At 48.6% G+C, this 18,980-nt stretch overlaps 1 protein-coding gene across 2 annotated transcripts in view; it reads right to left on the bottom strand.

Annotated features, from left to right (window-relative positions):
- The window catches only part of LOC124031552 (voltage-dependent calcium channel subunit alpha-2/delta-2-like), a 302,484-nt gene that overhangs the window by 24,840 nt on the left and 258,664 nt on the right, over positions 1 to 18,980 (bottom strand). For both annotated transcript variants that reach the window (XM_046342944.1, XM_046342945.1), the window contains exons 9-15: positions 12,730 to 12,829; positions 10,717 to 10,878; positions 9,331 to 9,441; positions 8,557 to 8,635; positions 6,767 to 6,816; positions 2,225 to 2,314; positions 1,928 to 1,993 (exon numbers count right to left, since the gene is read on the bottom strand). In XM_046342944.1, coding sequence (XP_046198900.1) covers positions 1,928 to 1,993; positions 2,225 to 2,314; positions 6,767 to 6,816; positions 8,557 to 8,635; positions 9,331 to 9,441; positions 10,717 to 10,878; positions 12,730 to 12,829 — 658 coding nt within the window. The remainder of the gene's footprint in view (positions 1 to 1,927; positions 1,994 to 2,224; positions 2,315 to 6,766; positions 6,817 to 8,556; positions 8,636 to 9,330; positions 9,442 to 10,716; positions 10,879 to 12,729; positions 12,830 to 18,980) is intronic.

Here is an 18,980-nt window from a genome sequence, read left to right as displayed (position 1 = left end):
TATATTGAAAATGTCTGTGAAGACACTTGCCAGCTGGTCTGTACATGTCTAGAGAACGCCCGCTGGTATTCCGTCTGGCCCGACGGCCTTGTGATTGTTAACCTGTTAAAACGTTTTGGCTCACATTAGCTACGGAGAGAGAGAGATCACACAGTCATCCGGAAAAACAGAGGCTTTCACGCAAGGCACAGTGTTATATTCCTCGGAACGAGCATAAAAGACATTTAGTTCATTTGGGAGTTCTGCATCACTGGGCAACTCATGGTTGGGTTTCCCTTTGTAATCCGTTATTGTCTGCAAGCCCTGCCATATACGACGAGCGTCAGAGCCAGTGTAATAGGCTTCTACTTTCCTCCTATATTGTCCTTTCACATGTTTGATGTCTTGTCGGAGGTCATAGTGGGTTTTCTTGTATGCGTCCATGTCCGTGTCCCGTTCCTTGTAAGCGGTAGCTCTAACCTTTAGCCCCGTGCGGATATTGCCTGTAATCCATGGTTTTTGGATTGGATACGTCCTTATAGTCACTGGGGGGGGACAACATTGTTTATGAACTTGTTGATGAAGCCTGTGACTGTTGTGGGAAACTCCTCAATGCTATCGGATGAATCCCGCAACACATCCCAGTATGTACTGGCAAAACAGTCTTGTAGCGTCACATCTGCTTCATCTGACCACTTACGTATTGAGTAGCATCACTATACTTCCTGTTTTAGCATTTGTTTGTAAATAGGAGAATAGAGCCGTGGTCAGATTTGCCGAAGGTAGGATGAGGGAGGGACTTGTCTGGAGTTTCTTGCTTGTTTATGTCCCCATAAAGTTTGTTGAGTGCCAGAGTGGCGCTGGCTTGGGACAGGATGTAGACAGTTGTAATAATTATGGATGAGAACTCTCTTACCATGAGGTATTCTATATCAGGTGAACAAAAGCTTGAGATTTCCTTCACACTTGAAGCAGCACACCAGTTGTTATTCATGGAAAAAAAACACCCTCTACCTCCTTTTGACTTCTCCGAAGCCTCTGTACGATCCTGTCGTTGCACGGAGAATCCACTGAGTACTACGTGCATAGTGTCGTCATCCAGACACGTTTCAGCAAGACATGTAATATTGCAGCTTTTAAAGTCTATCTGATAGGAGACTCTCGAACAAAGCTCATCCATCTTATTCTCCAGTGACTGGACAATTGCCAATAGAACAGAGAGGAGTGCCGTTCTGGTTTTCTCTTCGCCTCAATTTCACCAGGACTTCACCTCGTCTCCCGTTTCCACGCCTGCAGCGTTTTGCTAGCCCATTGAACAAAGGAATAGGGTCCGGTATGAACAGTGGAACAGCTGAGTCGGAGTTGAAGTTGCATTTGAAGTCAAAATCGTGCTTGGCGGTCATATGTGATAATAGTATGAACTTTCTGTACAAAAAAAAGTTTTTTTAAAAATATGATAAAAGTCACTATATAGCAAAGCTGGGTTGGAACCGAGGCAAGCCAAGCAAAGCTGAACTGGACTGGTTACACATGCAGCATAGTTGCAAAGCCGAGCTGGTCTGTGTCAGCCCTATAGTGTGAATCAGACATGAGTGGAAGGATATATCAGAGCTGCTGGGCCTGTTGCCACCTCAGGGGGTCAGTGTTGCCCTGCGGTCATTCGGTCGCTGCACCAGGATGGGAGGGTGTCATGAGACATGAGTTACAGAGAAGGAAAGGGACTACATGTTGTCGTCAGGATTCCTGTCTTCTTACAATGGTGCAAACCCTGTTGCTCAAATGGGAAGTCTGTATCTAAGTTAGTACTGATGCAATATCTGTTTATGTATCAGGATCTGTTGACAGTGGTCCTCATAACCACCCTGAGACCTTTTGAAGATGAACAGGGCAATGAATGAAGTCTAGGAACTTGTTAATCAGTGTAAACCCTAATGCTGGTAATGTTCACCTGAGAGTTTGCGTCAGCGGTGAGGTTGAAGACCGGCATGGTCCCGGTGATGACCAGACCCAGACCCTGAACACAAACAACATGGCAAAATCAACATCTTCGCACACAGGACTTGACAAGATGCTATTAGCATCTACATAACATTTTGCCATCTAAAACATAGCTATGTAATGACTCTAAAGAGACGTTTGCAAGCTAAAGAGCTTGAAGTGTGGCTAGTACAAGGTAAACTTGTAATAATACTGAAATGTAATGTAGCAGAGACTTTGTGTTGCGAGTCATCAGTCTGTGTCTTACCAGAGCATCCTGGTAGACGTTGGTCCATTGGACCAGCTTGGCCTTGGGCCCAGCCAGCACCATGGGCCGACCCAGCACATCCAGGTACTCCTGAGACATGGAGAACATGGAGGAGAACAGACACGTCAGAGCAATGAAACACAGACACAGACACACAGACACACACAGCATCTACTGCTTGATAGTGCTTGCCTTACAGTGGGGGTTGCTAAAACAGTGAGTTGTAAGAGCATGTCACCCTGATTCAACGTAAAGCTATAAGACCCTGACAAGTCTTCTCCTCGTCATATTAACCGGTGGGCCAACAGTAGAAGCTGCCTAGTGCTGAGGAGCAGTAAAAGCCTGCGGACGGTCTTCAGCCATTCAGAGTCGTTATTCGTCATTATGGATCAGCTATTAAAAACACAATAGGAGTGCCAGGGGGCACTTGGCACAAACAGGCCAATCTCCCACTGGCTCTCTGTGTTCAGCACGGCAGTGTGAGAACGCATCTCTGTGTTGGAAAACAAGGGTTAAGGGTTAAACTCACGAGTGATTCAACACATTCATCAAATTGGTCTCTCCGTAGGTTTTGTTTTACAGATTCTAAACGACAAAGATGTTTAATTGATCCATGGGATGCTGTTATTGCCCCCCCCCCAACAGGGATCACATCACCCAACTCTGACAAGAAAACCTCCTGACCTTGGGAGCTTGATTCTGTCAGTGTGACATCTTAGTTCTTAGTTCCTGCTGTTTCTGTTCAGCTCATGGGAAAACAAAAGGCAATGGTGACTCCTTCACCGACTCCGATTTATCTCAATTGCGGGTGAGGAATTTAGGGAGATTCCATCCAAATCCAATACAGATCTAGGTAAACAATGCCCCCTTTACATGATGGAATATTCCATCATAGCACTCAGACCTTAACCATAACCGTCTGTGTATACCTGTTATACACACAAGCAGTGTCACCCTGTGGGAACACAGTGTTGTTCCAATGTCGTGCCTTTGACCGTTTGTTATTCATTGGCTGAACACTGAGGTGCTGACAGGCGTCACCTATTCTATTATTAGCTCGGTAAAACTCCCGTTTAACGGGCCACGGGGAGATATTTCATCAAAATGATGACAGGCAGACCTTTTCACGGGATGTAGGGGACATTTTCCGCCTGACGAGAACAATCTAGCGAACATTAATGTCAGCCAGCAGAAAGGCTGAGGAGGTCCGAGGGAACCAGAACCACACGTAGGTAGAGGCCAGAGTCCAAGGGCCCTCGCTAACAGTTCTGTGGGTTAATGTGTTGCTACAACCAGGGACAACTTCACGTGCCTCCAACAGGCCAACCAATTAGCATTTTGTCTGTTTAATGCAACTACACTGTGAAATACAGGCTACATCAGCTACATGCATGTGTAACTGACTACACTGTGAAATACAGGCTACATCAGCTACATGCATGTGTAACTGACTACACTGTGAAATACAGGCTACATCAGCTACATGCATGTGTAACTGACTACACTGTGAAATACAGGCTACATCAGCTACATGTATGTGTAACTGACTACACTGTGAAATACAGGCTACATCAGCTACATGCATGTGTAACTGACTACACTGTGAAATACAGGCTACATCACCTACATGTATGTGTAACTGACTACACTGTGAAATACAGACTACATCACCTACATGTATGTGTAACTGACTACACTGTGAAATACAGGCTACATCAGCTACATGCATGTGTAACTGACTACACTGTGTAATACAGGCTACATCACCTACATGTATGTGTAACTGACTACACTGTGAAGTACAGGCTACATCACCTACATGTATGTGTAACTGACTAACTACACTATGAAATATAGGCTACATCAGCTACATGTATGTGTAACTGACTACACCGTGAAATACAGGCTACACCGTGAAATACAAGCTACATCAGCTACATGCATGTGTAACTGACTACACTGTGAAATACAGGCTACATCAGCTACATGTATGTGTAACTGACTACACTGTGAAATACAGGCTACATCAGCTACATGCATGTGTAACTGACTACACTGTGAAATACAGGCTACATCACCTACATGTATGTGTAACTGACTACACTGTGAAATACAGACTACATCACCTACATGTATGTGTAACTGACTACACTGTGAAATACAGGCTACATCAGCTACATGCATGTGTAACTGACTACACTGTGTAATACAGGCTACATCACCTACATGTATGTGTAACTGACTACACTGTGAAGTACAGGCTACATCACCTACATGTATGTGTAACTGACTAACTACACTATGAAATATAGGCTACATCACCTACATGTATGTGTAACTGACTACACTGTGAAATACAGGCTACATCACCTACATGTATGTGTAACTGACTACACTGTGAAATACAGGCTACATCAGCTACATGTATGTGTAACTGACTACACTGTGAAATACAGGCTACATCAGCTACATGTATGTGTAACTGACTACACTGTGAAATACAGGCTACATCAGCTTCATGCATGTGTAACTGACTACACTGTGAAATACAGGCTACATCAGCTACGTGTATGTGTAACTGACTACACTGTGAAATACAGGCTACACTGTGAAATACAGGCTACATCAGCTACATGCATGTGTAACTGACTACACTGTGAAATACAGGCTACATCACCTACATGTATGTGTAACTGACTACACCGTGAAATACAGGCTACATCAGCTACATGCATGTGTAACTGACTACACTGTGAAATACAGGCTACATCACCTACATGTATGTGTAACTGACTACACTGTGAAATACAGGCTACATCAGCTACATGCATGTGTAACTAACTACACTGTGAAATACAGGCTACATCACCTACATGTATGTGTAACTGACTACACTGTGAAATACAGACTACATCACCTACATGTATGTGTAACTGACTACACTGTGAAATACAGGCTACATCAGCTACATGTATGTGTAACTGACTACACTGTGAAATACAGGCTACATCAGCTACATGCATGTGTAACTAACTACACTGTGAAATACAGGCTACATCACCTACATGTATGTGTAACTGACTACACTGTGAAATACAGACTACATCACCTACGTGTATGTGTAACTGACTACACTGTGAAATACAGACTACATCACCTACATGTATGTGTAACTGACTACACTGTGAAATACAGGCTACATCACCTACATGTATGTGTAACTGACTACACTGTGAAATACAGGCTACATCACCTACATGTATGTGTAAACATGCTGCAGTCCAATGTCCCATGTTTTATGAGCTGAAATAAAAGATCCCCGAAATGTTTTATACGCACAAAAAGCCTATTTCTCTTAACTGTTGTGCACAAATGTGTTTAAGTCCCTGTTAGTGATCATTCCTTCTTTGCCAAGATAATCCATCCACCTGACAGGTGTGACATATCAAGAAGCTGATTGAACAGCATGACTGTTACACAGGTGCACCTTGTGCGGGGGACAATAAAAGGCCACTCTAACATGTGCAGTTTGGTCGCACAACACAATGCCACAGATGTCTCAAGTGTTGTGGGAGCATGCAATTGACACGCTGACTGGAGGAATGTCCAACCGAGCTGGTACTAGATCACTTAATGTTAATTTCTCTACCATAAGCCGCCTCCAACGTCGTTTTAGAAAATTTGGCAGTACGTCCAACCAGCCTCACAACAGCAGACCACATGTATGGTGTCGTGTGCGTGTTAGTAATCTATACCAAGGCAGCCTTATAACTTGTTATAATGCAACATTATATGATGGGCAATTCTAAAATGTGTAGTGTAGCCCAGGTGTGTCTAGTGCTCCTACATGAACCAGTCCTGTTGCACACCTGCTGTAGGAAACCTATTAGAATAAGTGGCAGTTCTCAGAATATAATTATGCCAGAGTTAATGGAACAGCTGACAGTCTATTCAGGGGCCCTGATCGCTCTGTGGGGCTGGGGAAGGAGGGGTAGGAAGGGGGAACGGGGTGCATAGAGCCCCCCAGCAACTCACTCAATTTCTACAGCTGGAATGAGGTTATCCCAAGTGACTATGGGACCAGGTAGTGCCTGGAGCAGAGTGGAGGTCGGCGAAGGAGGGTGGAGGGGCCACGAGTGTGTGGGGCAGAGGAGCCAGAGATGTGTGCGTGTTTCTTTGTGCATGTGCGTGTGTGTGTGGTTATGCAGTTGGGGGACTAGAGAAGGGGTGGATTAGGCAGCACAGCAGGTCTGCACTAACTAAGACCTGCTAGAGGACAGAGGAGAGCGTTAATCACTCTCTCTCTCTCTCTCTCCCTGTTACTTTCTCTCTTTCCGAGCCTCCTCGTGTCCTCGTGGAATGGTACATTCCAAGGCCTCATCTGCAATCTGCACAGTTGTCCTCAAAGAGAGTAACAAACTCAAAGTTAAGTAGAAAACACACCCTAAACAAAGACACAGCATCCCGATGTGTTCAGGATTCACACGAGTGCAAATAGTCACGCATGGATACACATGTTACACACACTGGAGGATATCTGACCTGCGTGTTAATTCTGATGGCGCCAATGGATGGAATCTCGTAGTAGAATCCTGAAGAACAAAGTGAGAGAATTTGTTCGGTCAATCCACAACGGTAACCAGCAACATGCAACGGCCCTATTGTAATGTGCGTTGTAAAGGTAATGTGTGTGTACTGTGTGACTGATTGGCACTAGGGTGCTATGGGGAAGCAGGATAGGGGGGCCATTGGCCTCCAGTCTTATCGCCATTGTACTGCAGGATGTAAATGTCATGTGCTCGAGGGTCTCACTGAGGATGCTGCGGCTGAGCCTCAATGCAGAGCAGAGCAGAGCAGGGCTGCTGATTAGTGATGGAGGAGAGGAGAGCCACTCTCTCACTCTGGGTCAATAACTGCTGCCGTTCCCCAAGTTATTAAAGCTGAGTGTTTATACAAAGAGCTGCGAAACGGAGACAACACACTCGGAATGTTAAGAGGCGGGAACGGCTGTCGTTTTTTTGGTAATTTTTTTCGGGGAAACAAATTGCGTTCTCGCAAAATAGTGCCTGTGAAATATATTACAGAACCTCTAGTGCCGAGTAAATTTCTGTAAAGTTACAGGGAAAATGTGTTAAAATGACAGTATTATTAAGCTGGCCCCAGGATAATGCTGTAATCACGGTAGCATCCACAGAAGCGCACGCCCACAAACTATGACTGTGCTCAGAACAGTAGCTCCTTCGCTTGCTTTGTGCTATTGTGTGACACCTCCAGTTGTAGGACACAACACAAGGAGCGACGAATGAGCATAGAAACGAATGAGCATAGAAATGAATGAGCAATGAGCATAGAAACGAATGAGCATGGACTGGAGGTCTGCCGGTCTTCAGCCACACGAGGAGAGCGGTTTCGGCCCAAAGAACTGTCAGAGCGGGAGTCAGGCTCCACTTAAGAGGGGATTGCAGCACAAGCCAAGCGAGACAACAGGGAGTCTAGTCGACTGGGAGCTGGGTGTGTAAGGTGTTTGCGAGGGGGATCCATGTGTGTTTAAGTGTGTGAAGGTGAGAAGGTTCGGCTCTACATGTCATTATAGGGTGTCTCTGGATAGCACAATGGGGTACGACTATGTTTAAAAGGACGGCTCCATAGAGGAGAGGACGTCAATAACCATTGTCTTAGGTCGGCATTGGCTTTGGTGCCACGCTAATGGTTAGAGCGAGTGGCACGCTGGCACAGAGGAGTAATCCTGGACTTCCCACATGCCGCCTGCCTGACTGAGAGATGGTAGCCATCGTTATCAACACACAGCCAGGCTCCACACGATAATTCATTACAACATGCGGGGAGGGAGGTACTTCTGAAGCACTCTGACGGCTCTGCAGGAAATGAATGAGTCAGCCTTCGATAGGAGGCATGCTGCTTGTGACAGGAAGAAGGGAACGCTAAGTGTATAAGAGAAATGTTGAGACACTGAGAAACCCAACAACAGAGGGGATAAAGAGGGAGAGAGCGAGGAGAGAGAGAGACGTTTTTGTTCTAGAAAGAGGGGGAAAAAAGAGTTTAACCGAGAGAGAAGAAAAGTGGAATTCGGCATTGGTTATAGTGCAGAGCGGGCTGAGTGTCATGAGGTCATGAGGGCCGATGGTCAAGGAGGAAAGCTCAGTCATCTGGGTCGGGGACAGTTGGGCATTTTGACTGGAGTTTGGTTACATCATTACACCATTATAATCACATATTTTCTCGTTTCTCTTTGCTGGACTTGGGTAACGTTGAGATTGTGCATGTAAATCAGTCCATGTCCATACAGTTTATAGACACACCCTCTTACTCACCTTTGTTGGCACAAGCTATCCACTGCAAAGGTGTGACATCATAGTTGTGCTGCCCGACTGAAAAGGTAAATACTCGAATCTGAGAGAAGAGGGGATAGTGAGCGGAGAGGGTGAAAAACTGGACATTACTCTCGTGCAGCGAGAACGTATTTCAAGCCAGGGCGTGAGCGAGGACGAGGAAGAGAAACGGTAGGAGAGGGAGACAGAACGACAGAGAGAGAGAGAGAGAGAGAGAGAGAGAGAGAGAGAGAGAGAGAGAGAGAGAGAGAGAGAGAGAGAGAGAGAGAGAGAGAGAGAGAGAGAGAGAGAGAGGAAAGAGAGTGAGTGTGTGCATGTGTTGGCTGTAATTTCCTGGGCTCTGGTGATAAAGTGGCTAATTAGTCAGCAGGTCAGAGCTGTTAACACCTGCAGCAAGACAAGAAAAGAGACAGAGAGAGAGAGAGAGAGAGATAAAGAGAGAGAGAGAGAGAGAGAGAGAGAGAGAGAGAGAGAGAGAGAGAGAGAGAGAGATGACAGGGATGGAAAGTAATGCCAATGAGGAAGAAAAGAGGAAACGCAAACCAAAAGGCTGGATCTATGTCCAAGGATGGAAGTGTTGGAATCCCCCCCCCCCCCAAAAAAAATGGCACCTGCTGTTGAGAAACATGGTATTTATTTCATAAGGACAAAGGGATGAGAGGGAGATGGGAGACCACAGGCTGGTTTATCATCTCACGGACTGATTCATTGGCAGACTTGATGAATAGATCCTTGGTTATTAGGGATAGGACTCACGGTTTTGTTGGGCCAGTTGTACTTCTCAAAGATGTCCTGGGCACGATCCTCTCCTCCATCTGTAAACATCATTATCATCTTATTGCAGCCCGCCCTTGGGGCGCCGGTATCCTGTGGAACAGAGAGAGAGAAGAAGAAGGAGATAGCGAGGGAGAGGCAGAAAGCGGGATAGAGAGAGATACAGAGAGAGATACAGAGGGAGAGAGAGAGAGAGGGTGATTAGTGAGAGAGTGATTAGCGAGAGAGGGGGAAGAGACCGTCAAGGAACGGAAGAGGACATCAGACGACATGATAAAGACATGACAAAGACACGATAAAGACACGATTCAGTATAGCCTCTCCTTCCAGGAAATCACTGAAAATGGCGGCTTGGTTCTTCACAGGGGAGAAGAGCGCTTGAGGAAAGGACAAGCCTGTCTTCCAGTTCGCCTTTGAACAGCTGTAGATTCTATTTTATAATATGCTAGGTAACCTGCATGTACAGTACACAATACATCCACATATCTGGGATCGAAGTGTACATATCTCTGTGCGTAGGGTAATATATCCCATGCGTTCAGATTGGTGAATGTGTTCAGTGGCCAGTGGCATTCTACTGTGATATGGATTGGGTTATAGGCATAACCCCCCTCTTTCTCCCTCATCCGTCTCCTCCACCAGGCTGCCTATCTGACCGTTCGAATCGATATGCAGGCCAGCGGCACGTCACTCTGACAAGATTCTAATAAAGATACATAATATTACCACAATTACACATTTTTATTGTGCTTCTGCCACCAATCATAGGGAGCGCGGCGGCGGGAGACAGCGATTAAAAAGCTTTTATTTCTCACTCTGCTGGGGGGGGGGGGGGGCAGGCTGGGCGCTTGGTCCACCAGAGGAATATAAAGTGTCGGTGGCTGATCTCTTCTGGGCTCCTCTCATCAATCATCCCATCAGAGCCCATTAGGGTTGGCAGCTTCCGAAAATATACAGGAGCATATGGAGCTAAGCTGAGGCAGCACCTGTGCAGACAGTCAGCGGCAGGCAGGTGTTTTGGACGGACCAGTGCCTGCCTGCAGGGTTGCCTCCCTGCTGCACACACAGACAGGGACCACTGCTGTGCTGGCTAGCCCTAAGCGCCACCATCATCATCATCATGCCACTGCAGTGGCCGTTCTTAACCAGACCAGCCGACTGACTAGCAGCCCCTTTGGGCTCCATTCAGAAGAGGCGGAATCCTCTGATTGTCTAAAGAGTGGCTGGGTCAATTAGTATATCAATTGGGATGTCAGTTTGCTAATTAGCGTGTCTTATACCATGGACATTTCGTGGAAGGCCTAACCTAACCTACCACCCTGAACTAAAACCCAGAGCGTGCGGCTGACTGCTGGCTCTTAGTCTTACATTGAGTAGCTGTTCGAAGGCGAACTGGAAGCCAGACTTGTAGTCAGTGGTTCCTTTGGCTTGCATGTTCATGATGGACTCCTTGAAGATCTTCTTGTTTCTCATGGTGGCCTGGACCAAGGTCTTAAAGCAGGGGACCACGGCATCTGCCTTCTCGTTAAACTGGGGGAGAAAAGACAGATAATGATGACTAATTGTCAATTGAACGTGTCTGAGTGTGACCACGCCGCTCGCTCGCTGGCATTTGACGGCCACTCCATCTGTTGTGTGTGTGTGTGTGTGTGTGTGTGTGTGTGTGTGTGTGTGTGTGTGTGTGTGTGTGTGTGTGTGTGTGTGTGTGTGTGTGTGTGTGTGTGTGTGTAACCAGATAAGGAGGGGGACGTGTGCAGCTGTGGGTTGCTCTGTGCCACTCTGGCAATAAACGTTGATAATTACAGTGTTCCACACAAAGAACAGGTGCACCTGGGATTCCAATGTAAACCAAGAACAGACACCCAGCCAAGGTAATGTCATCGAGATCTCCTTCGGCAACATTTAAATTAGTCCCGGACTCTGTTTGTGACTGCGTGTGCGTGTGTGACAGACAGAAAGGTAAGCAGAGAGCAGTGCCTATGTGTGATTAGCATTGAACAGCAATGTCCTGTAATGTCAGCATTTTTAATAGCCTTTCTTCTTGAAGGTCAACTTGAAAATCCGTTGACATTTCGATGGCAGAATGATAGCATGAAATAGGGAAAGGAATTCGGTGCATGAAAAGATGACATTTCCTTGTGTTTGTATAGTTTGATACTTATATTGGTCCGAAATAAAGAGAAGAAAGGACTTGAAGTCTAGTATTCAAAGTAACGTTCAGAATTCCTTGTCACAGATTATGATCTCCGAACAAAATGACAGTTACACGTTCAATACAATTCCAGGCCTAATATTAATGCTTCTGTGGACGGTTATACTGTATTGCTGAGGCGGCAGGTAACCTAGTGGTTAAGAGCGTCGGGCCAGTAACGGAAAGGTCGCTGGTTCTAATCCCCAAGCAGACTAGGTGAACAATCAGTCGATGAGCCCTTGAGCAAGGCACTTAACCCTGATTGCTTCTGTAAATAACTCCGGATAGGAGCAACTGATAAAGGTGATTGTTCTGCGGTTAGGATATCAACAGTTGTTGTGTTTGTAACTACAATGCATAATAATGGGAATATTTGACTGATCAAATGCACAATCTTTGAAAAACCTCAAATAACACGAATTACTGTTGGTGTCTTCATACACTAAAATATATACAGACAGATACACACACACACACACACACACCGGCACAACCATTGACTTTCCTTCCTACTTCCAGAGCTCTTATTTTCTCTATAGGGGTGGAAATCAGCCTCGTTCCCACCCAGATTACCACGCTCATTTCTGCCTCTTAGAGATGGGATTTAGAGCCATACACTGACTAAGAGCACTGGATTATGGGGGATTAGCCACCCAAGTCTCCAAACAGGGCTACCCCACCAGTGTGTGTGTGTGTGTGTGTGTGTGTGTGTGTGTGTGTGTGTGTGTGTGTGTGTGTGTGTGTGTGTGTGTGTGTGTGTGTGTGTGTGTGTGTGTGTGTGTGTGTGTGTGTGTGTGTGTGTGTGTGTGTGCATGTATGTATGCAGTGAGTCAGACAATGCAGCAATCAACTCATGAAAAACCTAGGAAGGCAGGGAGACTGTGGGGGAGATAGAGCCTGGCACAATCACACATAGACCAGGGGTTGCAACATTGTGGGAGTATAATCATGTAGGAAAGTACAGCCGTTTTTACAGCATAACTATGCAACCACGTGCCTATGTGATAGGAACCTATATGCGCTCGCATGGCCACCCCATTGGAGGTGTTAACCGTGTTCTAACATTGTCATTGGATATTGACGAACAACCAGACCTTCAGCTGCAAATGACTGACACGGGGGGCCTGAAGGAGTCCCGGGAAAACGCAGAGCCCAGTTCTAATCGTCGCCTTACCAGCGAGGCTACTCACCCTGGCTACATTCACATAGTCATCATCTGACAGAGTTTCTAGCATCTGCATCACAGAGGACTTCATCAGCTTCAGGGTGAGTCCACTGACACTGCCACTCCTACAGACACAACAGAGCACAACCAACAGATCATTGAGCCATACAGTTCAACCGAAACGGCTCCGTCTTACAACCTCGTCCAGGTAGGATGGCGTACCCATAGGAGGCTATACAGTGACGCTCCCTCTGCTCATTTATACTGTGCTGAGTATTTACACGTTGGGGATCTGGCGAGGACACACAAAAACAGTCTTAATCTATCCTCTCATTCCTCCCGTGACCCAACCCCAGTTTATTTCAGCATGCATTCAGGAAAAATAATCTTGGTATTGTACTGCTAAGACATGGGTACAAGAGTAAAATGGGTAAAAAATGGGTGAAAAATAAACACGATTGACATGGGAGTCTAGAATCTCCTCTGATCGGGGTAAACCAACAGGTGGCACTAGAGACCTTTACTGTCACTGCTGAGAGAGGACAGGAGGGAGGAGAGAGGGAGAAGGAAAGACAGGAGGGAGGAGAGAGGGAGAAGGAAAGACAGGAGGGAGGAGAGAGGGAGAAGGAAAGACAGGAGGGAGGAGAGAGGGAGAAGGAAAGACAGGAGGGAGGAGAGAGGGAGAAGGAAAGACAGGAAGGAGGAGAGAGGGAGAAGGAAAGACAGGAGGGAGGAGAGAGGGAGAAGGAAAGACAGGAGGGAGGAGAGAGGGAGGACAAAAGACAGGAAGGAGGAGAGAGGGAGAAGGAAAGACAGGAGGGAGGAGAGAGGGAGAAGGAAAGACAGGAAGGAGGAGAGAGGGAGAAGGAAAGACAGGAAGGAGGAGAGAGGGAGAAGGAAAGACAGGAAGGAGGAGAGAGGGAGAAGGAAAGACAGGAAGGAGGAGAGAGGGAGAAGGAAAGACAGGAAGGAGGAAAGAGGGAGAAGGAAAGACAGGAGGGAGGAGAGAGGGAGAAGGAAAGACAGGAGGGAGGAGAGAGGGAGAAGGAAAGACAGGAAGGAGGGAGGAGAGAGGGAGAAGGAAAGACAGGAAGGAGGGAGGAGAGAGGGAGAAGGAAAGAAAGGAAGGAGGGAGGAGAGAGGGAGAAGGAAAGACAGGAAGGAGGAGAGAGGGAGAAGGAAAGACAGGAGGGAGGAGAGGGAGAACAAAAGACAGGAAGGAGGAGAGAGGGAGAAGGAAAGACAGGAGGGAGGAGAGAGGGAGAAGGAAAGACAGGAAGGAGGAGAGAGGGAGAAGGAAAGACAGGAAGGAGGAGAGAGGGAGAAGGAAAGACAGGGAGGAGGGAGGAGAGAGGGAGAAGGAAAGACAGGAAGGAGGAGAGAGGGAGAAGGAAAGACAGGAAGGAGGGAGGAGAGAGGGAGAATGAAAGACAGGAAGGAGGAGAGAGGGAGAAGGAAAGACAGGAAGGAGGGAGTAGAGAGGGAGAAGGAAAGACAGGAAGGAGAAGAGAGGGAGAAGGAAAGACAGGAGGGAGGAGAGAGGGAGATGGAAAGACAGGAGGGAGGAGAGAGGGAGAAGGAAAGACAGGAAGGAGGAGAGAGGGAGAAGGAAAGACAGGAAGGAGGGAGGAGAGAGGGAGAAGGAAAGACAGGAAGGAGGAGAGAGGGAGAAGGAAAGACAGGAAGGAGGGAGGAGAGAGGGAGAAGGAAAGACAGGAAGGAGGAGAGAGGGAGAAGGAAAGACAGGAAGGAGGGAGTAGAGAGGGAGAAGGAAAGACAGGAAGGAGGAGAGAGGGAGAAGGAAAGACAGGAGGGAGGAGAGAGGGAGAAGGAAAGACAGGAGGGAGGAGAGAGGGAGAAGGAAAAACAGGAGGGAGGAGAGAGGGAGAAGGAAAGACAGGAAGGAGGAGAGAGGGAGAATGAAAGACAGGAGGGAGGAGAGAGGGAGAAGGAAAGACAGGAGGGAGGAGAGAAAGGGAAGGAGGAGAAAAGACAGGAAGGAGGAGAGAGGGAGAAGGAAAGACAGGAGGGAGGAGAGAGGGAGAAGGAAAGACAGGAAGGAGGAGAGAGGGAGAAGGAAAGACAGGAAGGAGGAGAGAGGGAGAAGGAAAGACAGGAAGGAGGAGAGAGGGAGAAGGAAAGACAGGAAGGAGGAGAGAGGAGAAGGGGAGAAGAAAGACAGGAAGGAGAGAGAGGAGAAGGAAAGACAGGAAGGAGGAAAGAGGGAGAAGGAAAGACAGGAGGGAGGAGAGAGAGAGGGAGAAGGAAAGACAGGAAGGAGGGAGGAGAGAGGGAGAAGGAAAGACAGGAAGGAGGGAGGAGAGAGGGAGAAGGAAAGACAGGAAGGAGGGAGGAGAGAGGGAGAAGGAAAGACAGGAAGGGAGGAGAGAGGGAGAAGGAAAGACAGGAAGGAGGAGAGAGGGAGAAGGAAAGACAGGAAGGAGGAGAGAGGGAGAAGGAAAGACAGGAGGAGGAAGGAGAGAGGGAGATGGAAAGACAGGAGGAGGGAGGAGAGAGGGAGAAGGAAAGACAGGAGCGAGGAGAGAGGGAGAAGGAAAGACAGGAAGGAGGAGAGAGGGAGAAGGAAAGACAGGAGGGAGGAGAGAGGGAGAAGGAAAGACAGGAAGGAGGAGAGAGGGAGAAGGAAAGACAGAAAGGAGGAGAGAGGGAGAAGGAAAGACAGGAGGAGGAAGGAGAGAGGGAGATGGAAAGACAGGAGGAGGGAGGAGAGAGGGAGAAGGAAAGACAGGAGCGAGGAGAGAGGGAGAAGGAAAGACAGGAAGGAGGAGAGAGGGAGAAGGAAAGAAATGAAGGAGGAGAGAGGGAGAAGGAAAGACAGCAAAGAGGAGAGAGGGAGAAGGAAAGACAGGAGGGAGGAGAGAGGGAGAAGGAAAGACAGGAAGGAGGAGAGAGGGAGAAGGAAAGACAGGAGGGAGGAGAGAGGGAGAAGGAAAAACAGGAAGGAGGAGAGAGGGAGAAGGAAAGACAGGAAGGAGGGAGGAGAGAGGGAGAAGGAAAGACAGGAGGGAGGAGAGAGGGAGAAGGAAAGACAGGAAGGAGGGAGGAGAGAGGGAAAGGAAAGACAGGAAGGAGGGAGGAGAGAGGGAGAAGGGAAGACAGGAAGGAGGAGAGAGGGAGAAGGAAAGACAGGAAGGAGGGAGGAGAGAGGGAGAAGGAAAGACAGGAGGAGGAAGGAGAGAGGGAGATGGAAAGACAGGAGGAGGGAGGAGAGAGGGAGAAGGAAAGACAGGAGCGAGGAGAGAGGGAGAAGGAAAGACAGGAAGGAGGAGAGAGGGAGAAGGAAAGAAAGGAAGGAGGAGAGAGGGAGAAGGAAAGACAGCAAAGAGGAGAGAGGGAGAAGGAAAGACAGGAGGGAGGAGAGAGGGAGAAGGAAAGACAGGAAGGAGGAGAGAGGGAGAAGGAAAGACAGGAAGGAGGAGAGAGGGAGAAGGAAAGACAGGAGGGAGGAGAGAGGGAGAAGGAAAGACAGGAGGGAGGAGAGAGGGAGAAGGAAAGACAGGAAGGAGGGAGGAGAGAGGGAGAAGGAAAGACAGGAAGGAGGGAGGAGAGAGGGAGAAGCAAGGACAGGAGGAGGAAGGAGAGATGGAGAAGGAAAGACAGGAGGAGAGAGGGAGAAGGAAAGACAGGAGGGAGGAGAGAGGGAGAAGGAAAGACAGGAGGGAGGAGAGAGGGGGAAGGAAAGACAGGAGGGAGGAGAGAGGGAGAAGGAAAGACAGGAAGGAGGAGAGAGGGAGAAGGAAAGACAGGAAGGAGGGAGGAGAGAGGGAGAAGGAAAGACAGGAAGGAGGAGAGAGGGAGAAGGAAAGACAGGAGGGAGGAGAGAGGGAGAAGGAAAGACAGGAGGGAGGAGAGAGGGAGAACGAAAGACAGGATGGAGGAGAGAGGGAGAAGGAAAGACAGGCAGGAGGAGAGAGGGAGAAGGAAAGACAGGAGGGAGGAGAGAGGGAGATGGAAAGACAGGAAGGAGGGAGGAGAGAGGGAGAATGAAAGACAGGAAGGAGGAGCGAGGGAGAAGGAAAGACAGGAGGGAGGAGAGAGGGAGAAGGAAAGACAGGAGGGAGGAGAGAGGGAGAAGGAAAGACAGGAGGGAGGAGAGAGGGAGAAGGAAAGACAGGAGGGAGGAGAGAGGGAGAAGGAAAGACAGGAAGGAGGAGAGAGGGAGAAGGAAAGACAGGAGGGAGGAGAGAGGGAGAAGGAAAGACAGGAGGAGGAAGGAGAGAGGGAGATGGAAAGACAGGAGGAGGGAGGAGAGAGGGAGAAGGAAAGACAGGAGCGAGGAGAGAGGGAGAAGGAAAGACAGGAAGGAGGAGAGAGGGAGAAGGAAAGAAATGAAGGAGGAGAGAGGGAGAAGGAAAGACAGCAAAGAGGAGAGAGGGAGAAGGAAAGACAGGAGGGAGGAGAGAGGGAGAAGGAAAGACAGGAAGGAGGAGAGAGGGAGAAGGAAAGACAGGAGGGAGGAGAGAGGGAGAAGGAAAAACAGGAAGGAGGAGAGAGGGAGAAGGAAAGACAGGAAGGAGGGAGGAGAGAGGGAGAAGGAAAGACAGGAGGGAGGAGAGAGGGAGAAGGAAAGACAGGAAGGAGGGAGGAGAGAGGGAGAAGGAAAGACAGGAAGGAGGGAGTAGAGAGGGAGAAGGAAAGACAGGAAGGAGGAGAGAGGGAGAAGGAAAGACAGGAGGGAGGAGAGAGGGAGAAGGAAAGACAGGAGGGAGGAGAGAGGGAGAAGGAAAAACAGGAGGGAGGAGAGAGGGAGAAGGAAAGACAGGAAGGAGGAGAGAGGGAGAATGAAAGACAGGAGGGAGGAGAGAGGGAGAAGGAAAGACAGGAGGGAGGAGAGAGGGAGGACAAAAGACAGGAAGGAGGAGAGAGGGAGAAGGAAAGACAGGAGGGAGGAGAGAGGGAGAAGGAAAGACAGGAAGGAGGAGAGAGGGAGAAGGAAAGACAGGAAGGAGGAGAGAGGGAGAAGGAAAGACAGGAAGGAGGAGAGAGGGAGAAGGAAAGACAGGAAGGAGGAGAGAGGGAGAAGGAAAGACAGGAAGGAGAGAGGGAGAAGGAAAGACAGGAAGGAGGAAAGAGGGAGAAGGAAAGACAGGAGGGAGGAGAGAGGGAGAAGGAAAGACAGGAGGGAGGAGAGAGGGAGAAGGAAAGACAGGAAGGAGGGAGGAGAGAGGGAGAAGGAAAGACAGGAAGGAGGGAGGAGAGAGGGAGAAGGAAAGACAGGAAGGAGGGAGGAGAGAGGGAGAAGGAAAGACAGGAAGGAGGAGAGAGGGAGAAGGAAAGACAGGAGGGAGGAGAGAGGGAGAAGGAAAGACAGGAGGGAGGAGAGAGGGAGAAGGAAAGACAGGAAGGAGGAGAGAGGGAGAAGGAAAGACAGGAAGGAGGAGAGAGGGAGAAGGAAAGACAGGAGGAGGAAGGAGAGAGGGAGATGGAAAGACAGGAGGAGGGAGGAGAGAGGGAGAAGGAAAGACAGGAGCGAGGAGAGAGGGAGAAGGAAAGACAGGAAGGAGGAGAGAGGGAGAAGGAAAGAGAAGGAAAGGGAGAGGAAAGGGAGGAGGAGAGAGGGAGAAGGAAAGACAGGAAGGAGGAGAGAGGGAGAAGGAAAGACAGGAAGGAGGAGAGAGAGAAAGAGGAGGAGGGAGGAGAGAGGGAGAAGGAAAGACAGGAGGAGGAAGGAGAGGAAAGACAGGAAGGAGGAGAGGGAGAAGGAAAGACAGGAGGAGGAGAGAGGGAGAGGAAAGACAGGAAAGAGGAGAGGAGAAGGAAAGGGAGGGAGGAGAGAGGGAGAAGGAAAGACAGGAAGGAGGAGAGAGGGAGAAGGAAAGAAAGGAGAAGGAGGAGGAGAGAGAGGGAGAAGGAAAGACAGGAAGGAGGAGGAGAGAGGGAGAAGGAAAGACAGGAAGGAGGGAGGAGGGAGAGAGGAAAGACAGGAAGGGGAGGAGAGAGGGAGAAGGAAAGACAGGAAGGAGGAGAGAGGGAGAAGGAAAGACAGGAAGGAGGGAGGAGAGAGGGAGAAGGAAAGACAGGAGGAGGAAGGAGAGAGGGAGATGGAAAGACAGGAGGAGGGAGGAGAGAGGGAGAAGGAAAGACAGGAGGAGGAGGAGAGAGGGAGAAGGAAAGACAGGAAGGAGGGGAGAGAGGGAGAAGGAAAGAAAGGAAGGAGGAGAGAGGGAGAAGGAAAGACAGCAAAGAGGAGAGAGGGAGAAGGAAAGACAGGAGGGAGGAGAGAGGGAGAAGGAAAGACAGGAAGGAGGAGAGAGG

This window comes from Oncorhynchus gorbuscha, linkage group LG03 (assembly GCF_021184085.1).
Source record: "Oncorhynchus gorbuscha isolate QuinsamMale2020 ecotype Even-year linkage group LG03, OgorEven_v1.0, whole genome shotgun sequence".
Lineage (NCBI taxonomy): Eukaryota > Metazoa > Chordata > Actinopteri > Salmoniformes > Salmonidae > Oncorhynchus > Oncorhynchus gorbuscha.
This window is presented reverse-complemented; position numbering and strand designations above follow the sequence as displayed.